Source organism: Lygodium microphyllum, chromosome 26, assembly GCF_053477565.2.
Source record: "Lygodium microphyllum isolate KBCC chromosome 26, Lygodium_microphyllum_v1.1.10, whole genome shotgun sequence".
NCBI classification, from domain to species: domain Eukaryota; kingdom Viridiplantae; phylum Streptophyta; class Polypodiopsida; order Schizaeales; family Lygodiaceae; genus Lygodium; species Lygodium microphyllum.
The window spans coordinates 75,189,683-75,207,903 of record NC_141160.1 but is presented as its reverse complement, the minus strand read 5'-3'; the positions used below and the strand labels follow the sequence as shown (position 1 = coordinate 75,207,903).

General features: G+C 43.1%; 1 protein-coding gene across 7 annotated transcripts; it reads left to right on the top strand.

Moving 5' to 3' along the window:
- Nucleotides 1–1,783: 1,783 nt before the first annotated feature.
- Nucleotides 1,784–17,972, top strand: LOC148013423 (uncharacterized). 7 transcript variants are annotated; one of them, XM_087667800.1, is made up of 11 exons: nt 1,784–1,970; nt 2,542–2,681; nt 2,756–2,928; nt 3,098–3,188; nt 15,866–15,977; nt 16,353–16,441; nt 16,529–16,614; nt 16,825–16,889; nt 16,983–17,144; nt 17,229–17,363; nt 17,623–17,972. In XM_087667800.1, the coding sequence occupies exons 1-9, from the start codon at nt 1,808–1,810 to the stop codon at nt 17,090–17,092; spliced, it is 1,029 nt and encodes a 342-aa protein (XP_087523926.1). In that variant the 5' UTR covers nt 1,784–1,807; the 3' UTR covers nt 17,093–17,144; nt 17,229–17,363; nt 17,623–17,972. The 7 variants fall into 7 exon arrangements, with proteins under 7 accessions (XP_087523926.1, XP_087523925.1, XP_087523924.1 ...); XM_087667799.1 differs by having other exon boundaries at nt 17,606–17,972; XM_087667798.1 differs by having other exon boundaries at nt 17,546–17,972.
- The last annotated feature ends 249 nt before the right edge of the window (nt 17,973–18,221 follow it).

Below are 18,221 nucleotides of genomic sequence, written 5' to 3'. Positions count from 1 at the left end.
AAACAATATTTTTGATATTTTTGAGATGTATCACTTGTGTGCTTAATGCACGTTTGCATGTCTTTGTTTCATGTGCCCTAAGGTTGGGGATATTTATTTAAGCCCAAATATATTATTTAGACATTAGATTTTCTTTAAATATTAGGAGAAGAGGAGCTATTCATAAAATGAGCAAAAAGTGTGGAGGTAATATTCTATTATTGGGCACAAGTTCAATGAAATCAAGAAATGCATGCATTGAGAAGAGCCCTCTCGATGCATTGGGGGAGACTGTACCCAATTGGTATTAGTCTCTCTTCTTGCATTTGTCTCTCCCAAATTCATTTATGCTCAATTCAATTTTTACTATTTGGTCTATTAAATCATGGTTCAATTTTTCCAAAATACACATAGTAGCATTGCACACAATGTCCACATCATTGGGATGTAGATCAAAATCCTCAGCTCGATGCTCCTTGTGCATGTTTTGTACAAGCTTATTATGCAAAATACAACCTACCACAATGTACTTTAGCACGCGATGGAGGTTAATATTAATGTCATGAAGGATGTGCTAGCAAATTTTAAACATCACAAAGATGTGTTCAATGCACATTGTGCCCTTGGATAGGTGCCGATTGAACAACCTCCAATCTCTTATAGTGAGAGGGTGTGCCTCCCTGAAGGGATTTATCAAGTTATCAAGTGGCTACAAGTTCCATAGTCAACTATGCAAGCATGTAAGGAAACACAAACAACACCTCGAATGAAGACAACTGGCTCTCGAAGAATGAGAATCTCCTTGAAGCACTGGTAAGTGGACAATGACTTCCAATGTGTAGCATCATTAGTTCCATTGACTTTCACCACAAACAACCCATATGTGCTTCTATTCATCACAGCCATCAAGGTTGCAAGTGAGAGGCTATGAAGAGGATCTAAGATTTAGAGGACAAAGGCATGCTGCATTAATGATTGGAAGGAGTGGGAGGAAGGAGATGTGGTATGTAGGAGTGATAGGAGGGGGGGAGCTAGGATGAGAAAAATGTAATAAGCAAGGACTGGGGGAAATGGAGGAGTAGGAGTGAATTCAAGAGTGGTAGTAGGGATTAATTAGAGAGTTGGAGTAGTAGGAGAGAGCTGGAGAGTAGGCATCAAGATACTTAGAGAGCAGAAGTAGCAAGTGAGTTGGAGCAATAAAAGCTAGGTGGAGCGAATGAATAGTAGGGTCTAGTTTTGTTTGTCATGTGGTGGAGGTGGGTGCAATACATAGTGTAGGATGTGGAAGAGGTGCCCAATGACCTCGAGGAATTAGACATTGGAACCAACCTTTTCTTTTCTCCCTTAGAACATGTAATGTTTCTAAGAACTTAGTTGGTCTTGTGCAATAAAATATCAATAGAACTTCATTTTTTTCAGACTCTCTCTAGTGTGCCAGGGAGAGCACGGTTGGTCATTGGCATGAGGTCACACGGCATGACAATAGTTGAATCGGTTGCTAAATTCCTTACTTATACCAGACAAAGTGCACGGCAATCTTCTTCAGGCTTAGGTTTATGTTTCACTTATCTTGAACATCCAATGTCATTGCATGTGTGAGAACGATCATTCCGATCACTCTGAGGCTCCGGTATGCTTTTCACTGACCTTGAACATCCAATATCATTGCACGTGTGAGAACGATCATTCCGATCGCGCCGAGACTCTCCCGTGAAGTTTGAGATGTAGTTCCGTGTGGAGCACCCCCTTACTATACCCTGGTTTGCTGTTGGCCCCCCTTTACCCGATATAAATCGCGTTGTGTCCCCCCCCACAAGAATAATGGATAATGGAGGCGCTTCTCTCCCACCCGGCGTCCCCATCCGTCAGCCTTCTCACTTCCGTTCTCCCCCGGCAACCTTACCGCCATCCGCATTATCATCGATCGGTACTGAGGTTTGGACGCAAATCAGCCACGAACATCAGCTTCTGCCGTTCGTCCTCGCAACCAGGTGCGCTCAATGCGAGGGCAATCAACAAGCTTTATTGAACAAACTGATAGTGTGCCTTGCAGGTGGTTGTAGATCCTCCTAGGGTTACGCAGGTAATTTTTAGGGTTTACATGCTTCGAATCTGTAGGAAAATTGAGAGCAAAGCAACAACGAGGTTCTTGTCACTTGAATCTTGGTGGTCAGTCTTGACAGCACACGCAAAGACTAAAAATCACACCTGTTGATCAGCTCTGCAACTAAAAATCGTGTAAACGATGAGGTGTTAAGGCATCTTCTTCAAGTTTTGAAGGTTGCCCGAGAAATTTGCTGCATTAAACCTTAGTTTTTTGTGACATTGTTCTTAATGAAACAGTATCTGTTTACCAGTTGCTACGAGAGAGAGAGAGAGAGAGAGAGAGAGGAAAGTTTCTGCATTTGACTCTTACATTCTCTGTGAGCAGTCTTTGCATGTAACTGAACAGCTTTGGCAGTTTTATTCACTGTGTAAAATGAGACTGGTCTGAAATTTCTTTACATTTTCAGAAACATAGGTTTCATTGTGTTTACTAGTAGGCCTCTGTTACTTTTGCAGTGGTATGCATCATGGCTTCACCAATGACAACAGTCCCAGAGACTCAAGAAGGACAGCATTCTGCTACACCCACAATGAATGATTTACTTGTAATTGGACCTGGGGTCTTAGGAAGGCTAGTTGCAGGATTGTGGATGAAGGTAATCAGAACTGAACCTTGAAAATCATTTTGGGACATAGATAAGTGTTGAAGAACAATCCAAATGCTGGACAGGAGTATCCCAGTTCTTCTGTTGTTGGTGAAACAATTACCACAGCACATCATGATGAGCTGCAGTCACTAGGAATATCCCCAGTTGTTAAAGGCAGCCTGTCTGGGGACCGCTTTCCTTATGTGATATTTTGTGCACCTCCATCTGGAAGTTCAGACTATGCTTCAGAGCTCAGGTGCGTTGGTATTTCAATGCAAGCAGTTGATTATTCATTCATTCATTCATACATGACTGCAAGTAATTTCCTTAGGTTGTATGCATGAGCCTGGCAGGCCATCTGCTTGGTTATGCATTAGTACATTTAACTGCAACTAATTTGCTCAGTCCTCAATGTTGACCTGCAGGCTAGCTGGAGAGCGATGGAATCAAGAGGGTGTATTTCTGTTTACCTCCAGTAGTGCTGTGTATGACTGCAGTGACAGTATTTGTGATGAGGTACTTCCCTTGCTTTTGCTTTCCATATGCTTGTTTGCATCTGGCTTAACTTGGTTTATTTCTTGGTACATCCTTTGTATAAATCTCCCAACCAATTTAGGCTGAAGATAGAACAACTTTAGCGGTAGTGAAGTGGCTGAATCGGAAGAGATGGCATTATAGCTACATTTTTGAGAGACGATCTAAAGGTCTATGATACCCTTATTAGAGCTCATTTGTATGCATGATTGCTGCACAGTTTTTATAAGTTGTATCTGTTATCCATGAAGCATTTATAAGTCATCATTGTTTACAAAAATAATAGCCGCAAGAGAGATGCCCTTCTGCACGAGAGGGCTTGAAGATTGGGAACTGGAAAGTTATTGCTTAGTTATAACACAAGTTAAATGTTTTATATGCCAATTCATCAAATCTTACGGAAATATGCTGAGGAAGGGGATGGGGCTGTGATCCTGGTTTTAACTGACGAGATCAAGGCAAGACTATTATACTTGCTTTTTAGGCGGAAGATCAACAAAGGGTTGGAAGGATAGAGATAGATAGAAGTGAGAGAAACACAAAATCCAACTTGAGCAACAATATTACATGTGCTAGATGAGATGGATGTACTAGACGGTACCTCTCAATATATAAGAACCTTGAGCAAGTGTTTATATCAAGCTTAAAAGTTACCAAGTGCCTAGATGTGACCGGATGTTCTAATATAATGCCACCAACCACAATATTCACTCGGAATCCGAGTACCATATAAGTGGAGATGACTCTGAAGAGAGGCTCTCAACCATAGCAACATGGGATGGGGGACGGGGACATGGATTGAGAGACAAGAAAAAGTAGGTGACAAGAAGAAGTGGAGGATGGGGATAGGGCTGGGGTAGAGACCTAAAAAATGATATAAGACACGAGCCATGAAAGTTGAAACATATATCATATGACACAAAGGTTAATTGTAAACATTGAATACTCAAACTGAAGGCTAGAAGTAACAATGGCAATTGAAAAATGTCATATGCAATAAGGTCCAATTATCAAAATAGAGTGCATAATATTTCAAAAGAACTTAAGATAGATGCTCGGGAAATGGAATCCATATACCAAGATGAGACAATACAAAACCAACAATGAATCATTGGCTGTGGGCATTGGCTCCCTCTCTTCAACAGGATTAGAAGCTAAAGTGTTGTATACTATATGTTGAAGATAATTGAGGAGGGAGCACAAGCCTAAATATAGGCTATAATCATGAATTCGTTGGCCAGCCCAAATAAGGACCATAAATAAGCACAAGCTAGCCAACCGTCGTGAAGGTACATCATAAATGCTAGCCAGCTAGCAAATAATGTGGCACCATAAATGAGGCAACCATTCTCAATTAGAAAGAATAGTATAAACAGCCCACAAAACACACAAACTCACATATGGATTGATAGATCCGTTAATCCTCTCCCAGATCATGAGTGATTTGGAACAATATAATATACAATGATAACGACTCATCATAGTACATGCAACAATAACCATCAAGATGAACGATGGAGATCCAAGCAGTGGGTGATCAAGCTACCACCGAGGTTCCTTGGAGAGAAACTAGTGTTGATGTCGATCATAGTAGCTCTTCAAAGTAGGCAGTAGTCATAGGAGCTCTCTATGCTTGTCAATAGTAGCATACACGACTATGGATTCCTTGCCTTCGCCAAAGTGTCCCCTCATGTGAGCTCAGATTAGAAGTAGATTCCACTTTCTATCATGAAACAACTCATCACGAATCTAGATGCTAATCCTAGCTCCAGGATTTCAAAACATACCAAACTGCATTGATGTGAAAGGGAAACCCCACTCTAGGTCCTTTATACATGTATGGAATATATGGATGATGCTTAATTGCCCCACTTCCACCGCTCTCTCACACTCCCTCTTTGGCACCGGAGAGTCGTGAGGGATAACCACATGTGACATCACCAACTAGAAGTAGCAGAGGGTGCCGCTATGGCCTTCCCCTTCATTGTAGAAGATGAGCCCTTCCATCCCTTGGTCTTTGCCTTTGTTGGAGATTGTGAATCGAAGTCATAGTTGGATGAGGGTGATGAATTACCGGAGAAGTCCATATCTTGGTTCTTCTTCTTCTTTTTCTCCTCCTTTCACAATGCCACTCGTTACTTGCAATCCTTGCATAGATATCCCTTCTTACCATAGTGATACCATTGGGCCTTTGTCATCTTCTTCCTATCATTCCCCTTTGAAGCTACAAAAGTTTCTTGTTGGCCACCATACCAAGATGGAAGCCTCCCACATAAGCGCAAAGGTACCTTTGAAGCTATAAAAGTCTCTTGTTGGCCACCATACCAAGATGTTCCTTTGTATTCAGCATACTTTATACATCAGATCTTCATGTTCTTTTGTCTCTTCTCTCTCTCTCTCTCTCTCTCTCTCTCTCTCTCTCTCGTCTTCGTGTTCACTCTACTCTCTTAGTCTTGGTCCCACGCTTTTGTACCATTGCACTTTGACATGGTATTAGAGCAGTAAAGACAGATTGACTGAGTGAAGAACCCATGTGAAGAGGAGATTTTAGTGCGGACACAAGGTTGCGTTTCCAGCGTTCGAGGGTGAGCAGGAGGGCTGCGCATCGGAACAAGGCTGAAGCGAGTGTGGGCGTGCAGGAAAGAATCAAATTTGGTGAATTTACTGTTGTTTGCTGTTGTTCCAAGAGGAGGAAGGCTGAGTTTTTGGCCTTCAAGTGCAGATTTTACATTTTCATTGCCTTCGGTGGGTGAAGAAGAAGCGGGACGAGCAAACCATAGTCCTAGTAGGCTGTATTTTCACAATCAAAGGGGGACTGCTTTTGTGTTTTGTGCAGGCATTGTAGGTGAAGATGTCTTTTGAGGCCGAGATAGAGTTTTAGGCGATCATTGACCAAAAGGTGCCCCTCCTACAGGCTCTTCCATCAGATCAAAAGCTTGATGGCGAGAACTACCGCATTTGGCGGGTCATGATGCTTGCCATATTGGAGTCCTATGATTTGGCGGAGCTTGTTATGAAGGCTATCCATCATCCTTCTTCGCGTGAGGAGTCCAGACTCTCTTCCAGTGAGAAGGTGGAGTTGGCAAAGGCAGGTACATTGGGATAAACTCAATGCTCGCATTCACTTGTTTTTATCTCTCTCATGTACTACAATTGTTATCTCTCATATCGAGCATTTGACAGTGGCTTAGGAGATATGATTGGAGTTGGATCATATGTATAATCGGATGACTGTCATGAAGCGAGTCTCTTTGGAAGTGTAGATGCGGACCATGAGTGTCAACAAGTCATCGTCAATGCGGGAGCATATCGACAAGCTAAGGCAGCTTTAGATGCAGGTTCAAAATGCAGGGAAGGTGATCACTTTTGAAGACATGGCGATAACTCTCCTTTCCCAGTTACCAACTCACTTCAGTGGTTTTTATTTTGCCTTGATTGCTTCAGGGCCGTTTGAGACACTTCTGTTGGAAGAGTTGGTTCCTATGGTCTTGGACCAAGAGGAGCAACTGAAAGGAACCAGTGCTTCGAAATCTGAGGCCTTGGTTGGTCAATCCTCTCAGAAGAAGGGGAAGGACTAGAAGAAGAAGAAGGAAGATAAATCTAAGAAGGACAAAGACAAGGAGTCTGCTTGTCACATTTGTGGCAAAACATGTCATTGGAAGAGGGATTGCCCTGACAAGGAGAAAATGGAGGAGAGGAAGGAGAAATCTTCAAAGGATTTTGAGCAGTGGTTGCTCCCTCATTAGTTGCTTTTCTCCATTTAGAGGTGGTTGAGGATTTGACCCTAACAACTTCTGATGTTGCGTCAATGGCCCCATTCACTCAGCAGTGGATTGTTGATAGTGGTGCCTCCTAGCACATGACTCCTTCTTTAGTAAGTGTTGCTCATTTGCGGCCTTCCCATGGTCAGATTCTCATTGGTGATAGTTTGTCTATTCCTATTTAGGGACGGGGCAACATGCATCTTATTCTAGATGGATGTGGTGGTGCCTATGCATGGGAGGTACTTTATGTGCCATCTTTGGGGTATCATCTTCTCTCGGTGCACAAGATTTGTGTCCTCGACCTTTTGGTTGGATTTGATGTGGATTGTTTTCAGATTCTTGGTCGAGCATCGAGATAGGTTTTTTCTTCAAGTTATGAGGAGAATGGAGTCTACAAGTTGCGGTTTTCTTCTACCTTGACTTCTCTTCTTTTTACCTCTCAAACTCAATCCGAGCTTTGGTATGCTTGGTTTGACTACCTCAATTATGATTACCTTCGGAAGGCGTCTAATGACTAGTTTGTTCGAGGTTTGCTAGAGATTGTGGTGAGCTTGCAGCCTTGTGTAAACCTGTATTTGTGGGAAGTAGATTCGTGATATTGTTCCCAGCAAGGCTTTGAGGCGGTCTTTAGCACCCTTGGAGCTCGTTTCTATTGATGTTTGTGCTAGATTGTTGTAGACAGTAATGGCCAGCTTGAACCGCGATGTCCTCTGCGTCCGGGGTGTGGGCAGCAAGCTAAAATGCCTGAAATCTGCAAAAACGAGAGTAAGACTGAATGGAGGGCAACATATCTATTTATAGAAAGTTTGGGCCCTTTCAAGTGGGTTTGTGTTGAGAAACCCTTCACCCTTCACCCACAGTTTGCGTTTTTGCATTTCTGCGTTTTGCATTTAGGGTTTGCAGCCCCAAAAAGGGGCATTACCCTAGACTGACTGTGCCTATTTATAGGCCACTCTAACTCATTCTTTACGATTGATTCATTTAGTCTGTCACCTTTTCTCTCCAGCCTCTCCACTGCCCTCACACCCCTGTGAAGGAAACTGCTAGGGTTTGCACTGAGGACACACAGAGTGTATGACCATGATAGAAACACAAAGAGACAAAAATATGCAAAAACGAGATTAAGGATGAATGGAGGGCAACATATCTATTTATAGAAAGTTTGGGCCCTTCCAAGTGGGTTTGTGTTGAGAAACCCTTCACCCTTCACCCACAGTTTGCGTTTTTGCATTTCTGCTTTTTGCGTTTAGGGTTTGCAGCCCCAAAAAGGGGCGCCACCCTAGATTGAATGTGCTTATTTATAGGCCACTCTCACTTATTCTTTACGATTGATTCATTCAGTTTGTCACCTTTTCTCTCCAGCCTCTCCATTGCCCTCACATCCCTGTGAAGGAAACTGCTAGGGTTTGCATTGAGGACACACAGAGTGTACGACCACGACAGAAACACAAACAGACAGACACAGACACAGAGGGCAAAACTCAAACCCTAAACGCAAAACTAAAAACTCAAACACAAATAGAAGAAGGGAGAGAGAGAACACAACTTTGAAGTGAATGAATGCTGCAAATGAATGTAAGAGTGTACAGTGTGTTGAAGGGCAGAGCAATGTCGGAGTGTGACGTCCACCGAAGACGGATCCCAAGTCTGTGACCACCAGTTGGAGTGTAGGAGTGCTGAATAGTGAATGGCAGCAGGCTGGTCACCAAAACGCAGTAGCCTGGAGGCTGGAAACTGGTAAATGCAGCAGTGTACCATCGATCGGAGGCTGGAAATTGTACACAGCCTGCTGTTAACAGCAGGCTGAAACAGTATCTGAGCGTGTCTGAGACTGCTGTTCAGGCTGACTGACCTTGGAGATGATGGACAGCAGGCTGAACAGCAGTCTGGGACAGTTTGGAGCAGTCGACAACAGTTGAGAGCTGTCGCCTACAGCAATGGACAGGCTGAAGATAATGTGGCTGCAGTCGATGATGGCTGGACAACAGATGGAGGCAGGCTGCATGCTTGAAACTGGGCGCCAACAGTAGCAGAGGGTGTGTGGGCTGTAACCTGCAAACAAGGATGATGACCAAACAGGGGTAGTCTGTCTATTTATAGATGTGGAAGGGGGCCCCAAAAATTAGGGTTTCTACTGAACTCTCTCGAACCGCTTCCCATTTAAGGGTTCCATTGAACTCTCTCGAATTGCTCCTTATTTTAGGGTTTTACTCTAAAAGAGCATTTTTAGTGTGTTTTGGGGCTGTTTAAGAGGCTAATTAGCAAGTAATGCATATTTTAGCTCAACAACCCCTTCAGGAGGACATTGCGGTTTGTGGTTTGTGGCTGTCTTCATCATCTTCCTTGTGCTATGACACCCTTGTTCCTTGTATCACATTCACTCCATGATTCAGAACTTTATCATTCCATTCATCAGAGTTTCTTCTCTTCTCTTCTCTTCTCCATGTTTGCGGAGTTCACTCTGTGTTCCTCCTCGCAAACCCTACTGTCTCATTGGTACGTCATCTTTTGACATGGTATCAGAGCTGGATCTGCTCAAACAACAGCAAAGATCCTCCACTCCAGTGATGGCAAAGACCGGTGGCGGGTTTGGCTTCCCTTCTTCTGCTGCATCAAAATCTCGTTTTTGCAGGTTTTAGGTGTTTTCAGCTTATTGTCCACACCCCTTTCGTGGAGGACATCGTAGTCTCTGTCCCTTGGTGTCATCTATAGTCTGATGCCTGTTTCCAGCCTTCCAAGTTCCACCCGCAATTTGCAGCTGTTTACAGCAAAGCGATTGTTGCTGATCACTCTCCATTTAGAAAACATTCTTGTTTTTCCAGATTTCAGGTATTTCAGCTTGTTGCCCACACCTCGGATGCGGAGGACATCGTGGTCCAAGCTGGCCATTGCTGTCTACAACAGGCTGGTGCCTGTTTCTAGCCTATCACACACTGCTGATTTTAGCATGCTGATTGGTACTGCTGGTTTTTTCCTGCGTTTTTAGTCTCTCTCTCTCCTCACCTACGTTTTTCTATTGGTTGCAACCTCTTAGTGCTGGTCGCATTCTCCTCCCACTGGTAGCTCACTTCAAGCCCTTCCACTGCTCTCCTAGCCCTTGAGGCGCACATTGCAGTTCATGGTTTGTGGCTAACCTTTTCTTTCTTCAGCAAAGCACATTGGTACCCCTTCCACTGCTCTCCTAGCCCTTGAGGCGCACATTGCAGTTCATGGTTTGTGGCTAACCTCTTCTTTCTTCAGCAAAGCACATTGGTACCCATGGCGTCTTTACCAACAGATGACCAGACTATTAGGAGCTTCTACTGTGGCATCATCGAACACATTATCAATGCTTGCCGACTTCGACCTTTGCTTCCTACAAAACAAACCCCCCCCCCCCCCCCCTCGAAGTACCCCCCCGAAGTATATGCATCTCCCACGCGGCACTACCTTTGCCACCTCTCCTTTTGGGGCCACTGAGATTATTCTACATCGGCTATCAGAGTACTATGCTCAAGGCAATAAGACGCATTTGATGCACACCAAGTCCTTTTGAGCACATGGAGGATCGATTGGCGCTACGACCTCCTGGAGATCGTTGCAATGCCAGCGGTAGTCTTGTCCCACCTATTTTCGGGTACAATGGCTACCAAGGCCAGTGATTCTGCAATCCGCTCCATCGAGAGAGAGTGATTGTTTGATACGGTCTCCTCGTCAGTTCGCGCCTTCGAGGGGCAATGGTTGCTTGACTCTTTTCTCTTCTTCGGCTTCCCGGTCCGCTCCATTGAGAAGCAGTGACTGTTGCCCACTCATTGCTTAGTTTGAGCCCCAATCTTCACCCTCGCCTACTCAGTTTCGAGAGGCCATCTCTGGGAGTTCTTCATTACCCCAGATATCTTCTTTGGCATGATCGGCAGCAGTTCCTTCGTCCTCATACATTTCGGAGTCCGTGATCCATGAGTTTTTGGATTCCCTATCTACTTGAGAGGGGGATTCAAAGGGGGATGATCTTTCTTTGCCCTCGGAGAGGGCACCTACATCTATTGCGACTTTAGAGGGGGACTTCTATTCCTCTAGTTTCAAAGGGAGTACCCACCCATTGCTAAATTCTTTGCACACCTTGGTAGAGGCCTTTTACCTTCTTCATCTACCCTTGGATGGGGTGGCTTCCTTCCAACGGTCATCTCACCTATTGATTCCCAGGATCTCGAGGATCTACCTAGATCGGGGCCTTGGAGGTTCAACCACGACTTGGTGATGAGGCCTTCGTATTCCTTCCCACATGGATGCACGGAGCTAGTGGCTTCTCTCTCTCGGGTTTTCCAGTTCACTTTGTCTACTGTTCTTTATTGCAGGTTACCTTTCAGTTGTAAATCTTGGATCTTAGGGATTCTCTACATCTTCTTCCTCCTCTTCTTCTTGCCTTGATCACTTGGTTAGCATGGAGCCACCTCTCGAGATCGAGTGTATGGGCATATCCTTATGGTTCTTAGCACTACACAAAGTTCGACATTTCTCCTATGCATTGCATGCTTTCATCATCTTTGTACTAGGGCGCTTGGGCAAGTGAACAATTTCCCCACGAGGGACACTGTCCAAGTGGCACCTACTACATGGGCATTCTTCAGCATGTAGCTTTCATCTCCACCTCACTCTTCTCTTGTTCCCCTTTTTGGGCCTGAGAGGGAGTGTTGAGAAACCCTTCACCCTTCATCTGCAGTTTGCATTTTTGCATTTCTGCGTTTCGCATTTAGGATTTGCATTTAGGGTTTGTAGCCCCAAAAAGGGGCGCCACCCTAGACTGATTGTGCCTATTTATAGGCCACTCTCTCACTCATTCTTTACGGCTGATTCATTCAGTCCGTCACCTTTTCTCTTCAGGCTCTCCACTACCCTCGCACCCTTTAAGGAGGACATTGCGGTTCGTGGTTCGTGGCTATCTTCATCATCTTCCTTGTGCTACAACACCCTTGTTCCCTTGTATCATTTTCACTCCATGATTCAGAACTTCATCATTCCATTCATCAGAGTTTCTTCTCTCTTCTCTTCTCTTCTCTGTGTTTGCTGAGTTCACTTCGTGTTCCTCCCCACAACTGTCTCGCTGGTATGTCATCTTTTGACAGTTTGTACTTGTGGGATACAGATACTCTCTAGGAATGCATTTCTTTTTAAATAAACAAGGTTTCTACTTAATTAAGCATGTTTTGGGGCTGTTTAAGTGAATCTAATGCATTTTTAGCTCAACAAGTGAGTCATTGGCTGCGTGGACATTGGCACCGACTCTCTCTCCAATAGAACCTGCACTAGAATCTACAAGTGATGAATGACATAGATTGAGGAGGAGGGAGCTGAATATATAGACAACAAATAATGCCATCGATGCATAATGTTGGCCGAGATTAAATGCTGGTCGGCTAGCAATAAATGCCAAAATCACCATAATAATGACACATAAAATTAAAAAATGCCTAAAATAACTATAATAGTTAGGCTACTATTGTACATGCCCAAACTCGCTTATGAGGTGACTAGACTACTAACACCCTCTCTCAAATCATGGGTGATTTGATACAATACACTCGTACAATGATAATGAATCATCATTGTCCCTACAACAAGGACAACAAGGACCATCGGAATAGAACCATGGATACCCAAGCAGTGGGTGATCAAGCCACTACCAAAGTACCTTGGAGAGAACTTGATGTCGATGTTGATTATATTGGAACTTGAAAGTAGAGAAGAATCATAGCAGATCTTTGAGTCTATTATGCAATTACTTGCACTACTGTAGATGACCATCTTGTCAAAAATGCCTTTTGAGCACATGCGACCATGGATTCCCTGCCTTTGTCTAGACCGCCAAAGTGTCCTCTCATTTGAGTTTGGACTATGAGCCAATCTCGCTCTGTGTCAAGAAATAGCTCATCATAAACCTGGAAGTCAATACAAGCTCTAGGATTTGAAAATGTGTACTTTAGTTGATGTGGAAGGGAAGCCCCTCTTTGGAACCTTTGCACTTGTATACCTATATAGATGAGCCTCACCTGTCCCATCTCACCACCCTCTTTTCCCCTCTTTGGCATTGGAGAGTCATGAGGGATAACCGCATCCCCTGTACTAGAAAGCAACGAAAGGAAGGGTAGTCAAACCCTTCCCTCCATCTGAAGAAGATGACCCCTTCCACTCTTTGACCTTTGCCTTGGTCAGAGGATCCGAGATGGAGTCGGAGTCGGAGGATGACCAAGCGGAGGAGTTTGTATCTTGCTTCTCCTTTTTCTTCCTTTGAAGCTACTAATTCCTTACAATCCATAGTGATAACAAAGGGCCTTTGACTTCTTTTTCTTCTCACCCATCTTTGAAGCTGCAAATGCCTCATTGGAGCCACCATACTATGATGGAAGCCTCCCTTGTGACCACAAAGCATTAGCGACTCCATCAAACTCCGGAGGGAGCATATAGAGCACAATCCCCACAAGAGGCGCCTCTGGAAGGGAGACTGCATGTGGCGAAGCTAATCTTGTACTTGTGTAACCCGAAGTAAGAATGATTGGATAGTATCTTGAGGCTCAAACTTCATCTTGTGGAGCTGTACATAAAGGGTAACTACACACACGGTTGAGGGAGTCTCATACAACATTCAAAGCTTCTCCTAATCGCTGAAGTTGTTTCGTAGGAGATGACCGCTAGTAGAACCTCTTTAGAGATACATTAGAGAAGAGTAGAATATGCATGGGCATCATCGAAATCTCATGTAAGCACAACTTTCTCATGGTTGTCTTGGTCCCAATCAGCTGGAAGAGGAGTGGGGGGACTAAGGATGCTCAATAGCTCTAGAAACCATGTATCACAATCGCTTCTACACAAACCATGCTTTCCCTTGCAAAAATGCAGAGTTTAAGGGGTAAAACCAGAGAGAGAGAGAGAGAGAGAGCGCACATGCGGGTGTAGCTCAGTTGGTTAAGTTGAATGTGTGGTGACTGGAAGGTCTTGGGTTCAGCTCCTACATTCCACATGGCCATTTAGTATAGGTATAGAAAAAGGAGATTTGACTGGGGTTAGTGGGTTAACAAAATAAGTGGCCTATCACTAGCCACTTGATTACGGTAAAAAGAAAAAAGAGTCTCTCTCAAGATGAATGCTGAATATTGAATAATGAGGGTAGAATCAATACAAGAGTACATGTGTATCTCACTCAGAGAACCTCATATTGATGGACTGAATCTCTTCCAGACTGTCTTCTGAATGTAGAAACCAAACATGTGCAGGCAACAAAAGCAGTGAACCTTACATTCATTGAGCTGAAATGATGAGTCATGTGGTTGTGAATCATTCAAATCATCTGAAGTCGGTGGAAGGTGCTCATGGGAAAACTGTTTGCCCTGCTGTGACCGGCCAACTGCACTAAAATGCTATCCAACCATGTGAATTGATATGAACAGGGGCTGAACTTCTAATAACCCCTCTCAGAATGGCCCACTGCACTAAAATGCTGTCGAACTGTGTGAATTGACATGAACAGGGACTAAACACCCCCTCTCAGAATGCATCTGCCTTGCACATGATCTTGCATACTCACACAGCATGCTGTTCACCACGTATGCTGCATGCCATGACATCGCCAGTCACATGGATCTCCTGCCATGCCATTTTACCCTGCTCACAATCATCCAACACAGGGGGGTGCATTCCAGTGCCTTGGAAGACTTGGATCTTCTTGGCTGTTTTTGTGCTGGCTGCTAACTGCATGTCCCTCATTATTCACCACTATGATCTACAAACCACTGGTTTGACTTTGTCAAGCAAAAGTGTTGCAACCTCCTCAATCGAGAGGCTTGTCATGGTGACTGGGCCCAATTGCAAGAGATATGGAAAAACTTAAAAAGGCTTGTATGAAGAGTGTGATTGACTAGGGAATTGACCACAGCCACGGCCAACTTCTCCTTGATCGTCTTCATATGGATGTTAAAGAAATGGCAGATTTGTCCTCTTGGAGGAATAATCATACAGCAAACTCTCATGTCTGATGAGTCTTGTAAGGTTCTTGCTCTCAAATTGGTTTCACAAGAAGTACTTGAAGCCTTGGTATATGTCTCTGGAGTTTGCTGTTTGGATGAGGGGAGTGAAAGATTCTGCTCAAGTCACAATGATGAAGGCAATTGCTTGAGCATCCCTTTCCTCCCAATCTTTTATGTCTGGTCAAAGGAACAGCATCGAGACTTGCTGTAGATTCATCATCCTCAATATAAGCACCATGTGTACCAGAACATTTGGAACCTTTGGCTGTGGCTTTTTGTTTCAGCAACTTTTCTCAGCTTGCAGGCTCTTAATCTTAACTCTGCACAAGGAATGCTAAGACCATCCAGTGTGTCCTTCCGAACAATAGCAAGGAATAAGGATATGTCCAGGACCTGTGTCCAGTGCCAATCCTACAGATTTGCACTTAAACTAGTCCATGCAAAGATTGGTGGCTTAAAGAATGTCAAATTGCAGTAGAAAGGAGGTTGGTGGGAGCATTTAAACTCTGGTTGTTGTACAAGTTGAAGTTTTTAATAACTCTTCAAGATGCCTACTGCATTCTAACATGTAAGGGAATCTAAAGTTTTCACGATAAATGATTCAGGAGTGCAGCAAGTAGACTGTCTTTTTCTGAATTCCAGGATACATCAACGGTTCCACTTGGCAGAACCCACAGAACTAGTTGATGTGAATTTTAATGCCTTTAAGTTTGTTAACTCGCAGTAGAAAGTAGTTTGGTTGGAGCATTTAAACTGTGGCTGCTGTGAAAGTTGAGGTTTTTAATAGTCTGCATTGCTCTGCAGGAGGATTGCTCCATTCTAATATGCAAGGGAATGTAAAGTTATTACAATAAATCATTCACGAGTATATCAAGTAGATCGTTTTTTTCTGTTCCAGGACACACCAACTGTTCCAATCGGCAGAAATCCGAGGACAGATGTTCTTTTGAAAGCTGAGGAGGAGGTTCTAAGAGCAGGAGGCACAGTTGTGCGATTAGCAGGGCTATATATATCCTTTTCCCTGCGTATTTTTTGGATGATTTTTCAAGTAGGAGATGATGCTAACCATCTTATCAGAAGATTACTTCTGCTTGATTCACTCAAATGAAGTTGGAGCCATCTAGTTTCTCAATGTAAGTGCATTAAGGGGGTTGGATTATTTTGAGCGTAATGTAGTTTTTAGGTAAGTTCTATGCTTTTAGCACTCAGAAGTGGATAGTATCTGGATATCTGATGATGTATCTCTCTCTCTTTTTTATTTCATGAAGAGTAATTATATTAATTACAATAGAAGAATACAAATCTCTCTCTCTCTCTCTCACACACACACACACACACACACACACACACGTAATAGATATCATTTTCTTAACTTGTGCTTCACACATTGGATCGTGGACCTCATGCTTACTGGGCTAAAAAAGGCATTGTTGATGCTCGGCCAGATCACACTTTGAATCTCATACATTACGAGGTTTGAAGCTGGGCTGGGGTTTGGTTTTATGTTTCACACGGACAGTTTTGAGGTGGTTCTTATTCCCAGATAACTATTGATTCACAGGATGCAGCTTCTCTATGTGTAACCATTATGAGGAAAGGATATCGAAAGGAGGTATTTATGGGGTGTGATAATCATCCTCTTTCCAGGCAAGAAAGAGCATTCTCCTTTCAGAGCTTAATGTTTGGTATTCAGCCATTGAAACTCTGTAATTTTATGCTTGCAATATCTTGAAGTATATCTACTGATTTTTCTTTCAGAGCTTAATGTCTGGTATTCAGCTATTGAAACTCTGTAATTCTATGCTTGCAAATCTTGAAGTATTAATAAACGATCTACTGATTTAATTGTGTTTATAGGCAGGAAGTCATGGAAATTACCAATAAGAGTGGAAAACTAAAAGACAAGTTCAAAGCTTTCACTGGTAGATTATGCATTCTATCTTGCTATTCTATTTTCTAACATACGAAGATGTGTAGTTACTGGCTCTAAGTAAATTGTTTGGTATCATGAACAGGTGTTGATGGGCCACTTGGCAAGAAGATGAACTGTGACAAGACCCGCAGTAAAACAGGATGGCAACCAAAGTTCAACAGCTTTAGTGAATGTCTGGGAGTTCCAGCTTAGGAATTTCTGTTGGAGGTCCTTTTATACTCGATCAGAAGTAAAAAATGTGGAGGTACTGTCACACTCTGCTTGTCATTATTTGGTGTTGAATAAGCTCATTGAAACAGTACTGAAACACCTCTGTGTTTGAAGAAAGATCCATGGCTTATATGAATTATTCTCGGAGGACTTCCAGAGACATCATGGTAGCAAATAGCAGCAGTTCACAAACCAAATAGCACAGTTGAGCTAACAATGGTTAGCCTTGGAGGGCTGTAGTGAATGTAGAATGGTGAGAATCATGCATTGCCTGATCAGATTGTATGACTGAGTTGTGTGAAATGGGTTGCCTAGGACATTGTGTTCTCTTACATAAGCAGATGGGATTGTAATGAAAATAATAGTAAATTCTCCAGTCTATCCAGTCATATGTTTGTAGAATAAAATGGAAGCTTACAAGCTGAGATGCATCAGGACCCATGAAGTCTGCTTACTTTAAGGGAGTTTCAAATTGGATGTGTTGTAAATGACCAGAGCAACGGATGTACCAGATAACATGGGGAGACCGCAACAATTCTGGGACTTATGTTCGGAGCAGGAAATGCCGGTTCAATGGAGTTCCTGCTTCTGAATTCTAGATGGAGTTGGGATATTGTATTGGTGTATCATAAAATTATATCAAATTGAATACTTCTTTCAGGCCAATTAGCACCTTCTTTGATTTAAAATGGAAAGTAGAACATGGCAGGTGTAATCTGGACACAAGCTTAAACTGATATGCCACAGTTTAGATTGACAATGTGAGATCTTACATATGATTAAGAAACCAAAAAGGTACAGGCTCTTGACATAACACGCCTGGGTGTACCATGTGATAAAACAGTGTGTTTATTTTGTTTTCTCTCCTGATCTGCTGAAAAGGTAACATTCACTTGAAAAGTATGTCATGAATGATCCACAGGATCTGTCATCTCCAAATATTATAAATTCAGCGTTCCTGTTTACATTGACCGTTGAACTGATTTTGAAAAAGTCATGTAAAAACTGAAGGGTTATAATTCACAAGAATTACTCTCAGTCAATGACCTATTTTTTTTGTGATATGGGAAAAGGTATGTCCAGCATTATAACACCTAGTTCAATAGCTTTG

What these genes read in the sequence shown, in the direction of transcription:
- LOC148013423 (XM_087667801.1), top strand. Translation starts at nt 1,808, where the DNA reads ATGGAGGCGCTTCTCTCCCACCCGGCGTCCCCATCCGTCAGCCTTCTC. An exon ending in TTGCAGGATTGTGGATGAAG is followed by an intron (nt 2,682 to 2,755) that starts GTAATCAGAACT and finishes AATGCTGGACAG; the next exon opens with GAGTATCCCAGTTCTTCTGT. An exon ending in CAAGTTCAAAGCTTTCACTG is followed by an intron (nt 16,890 to 16,982) that starts GTAGATTATGCA and finishes TATCATGAACAG; the next exon opens with GTGTTGATGGGCCACTTGGC.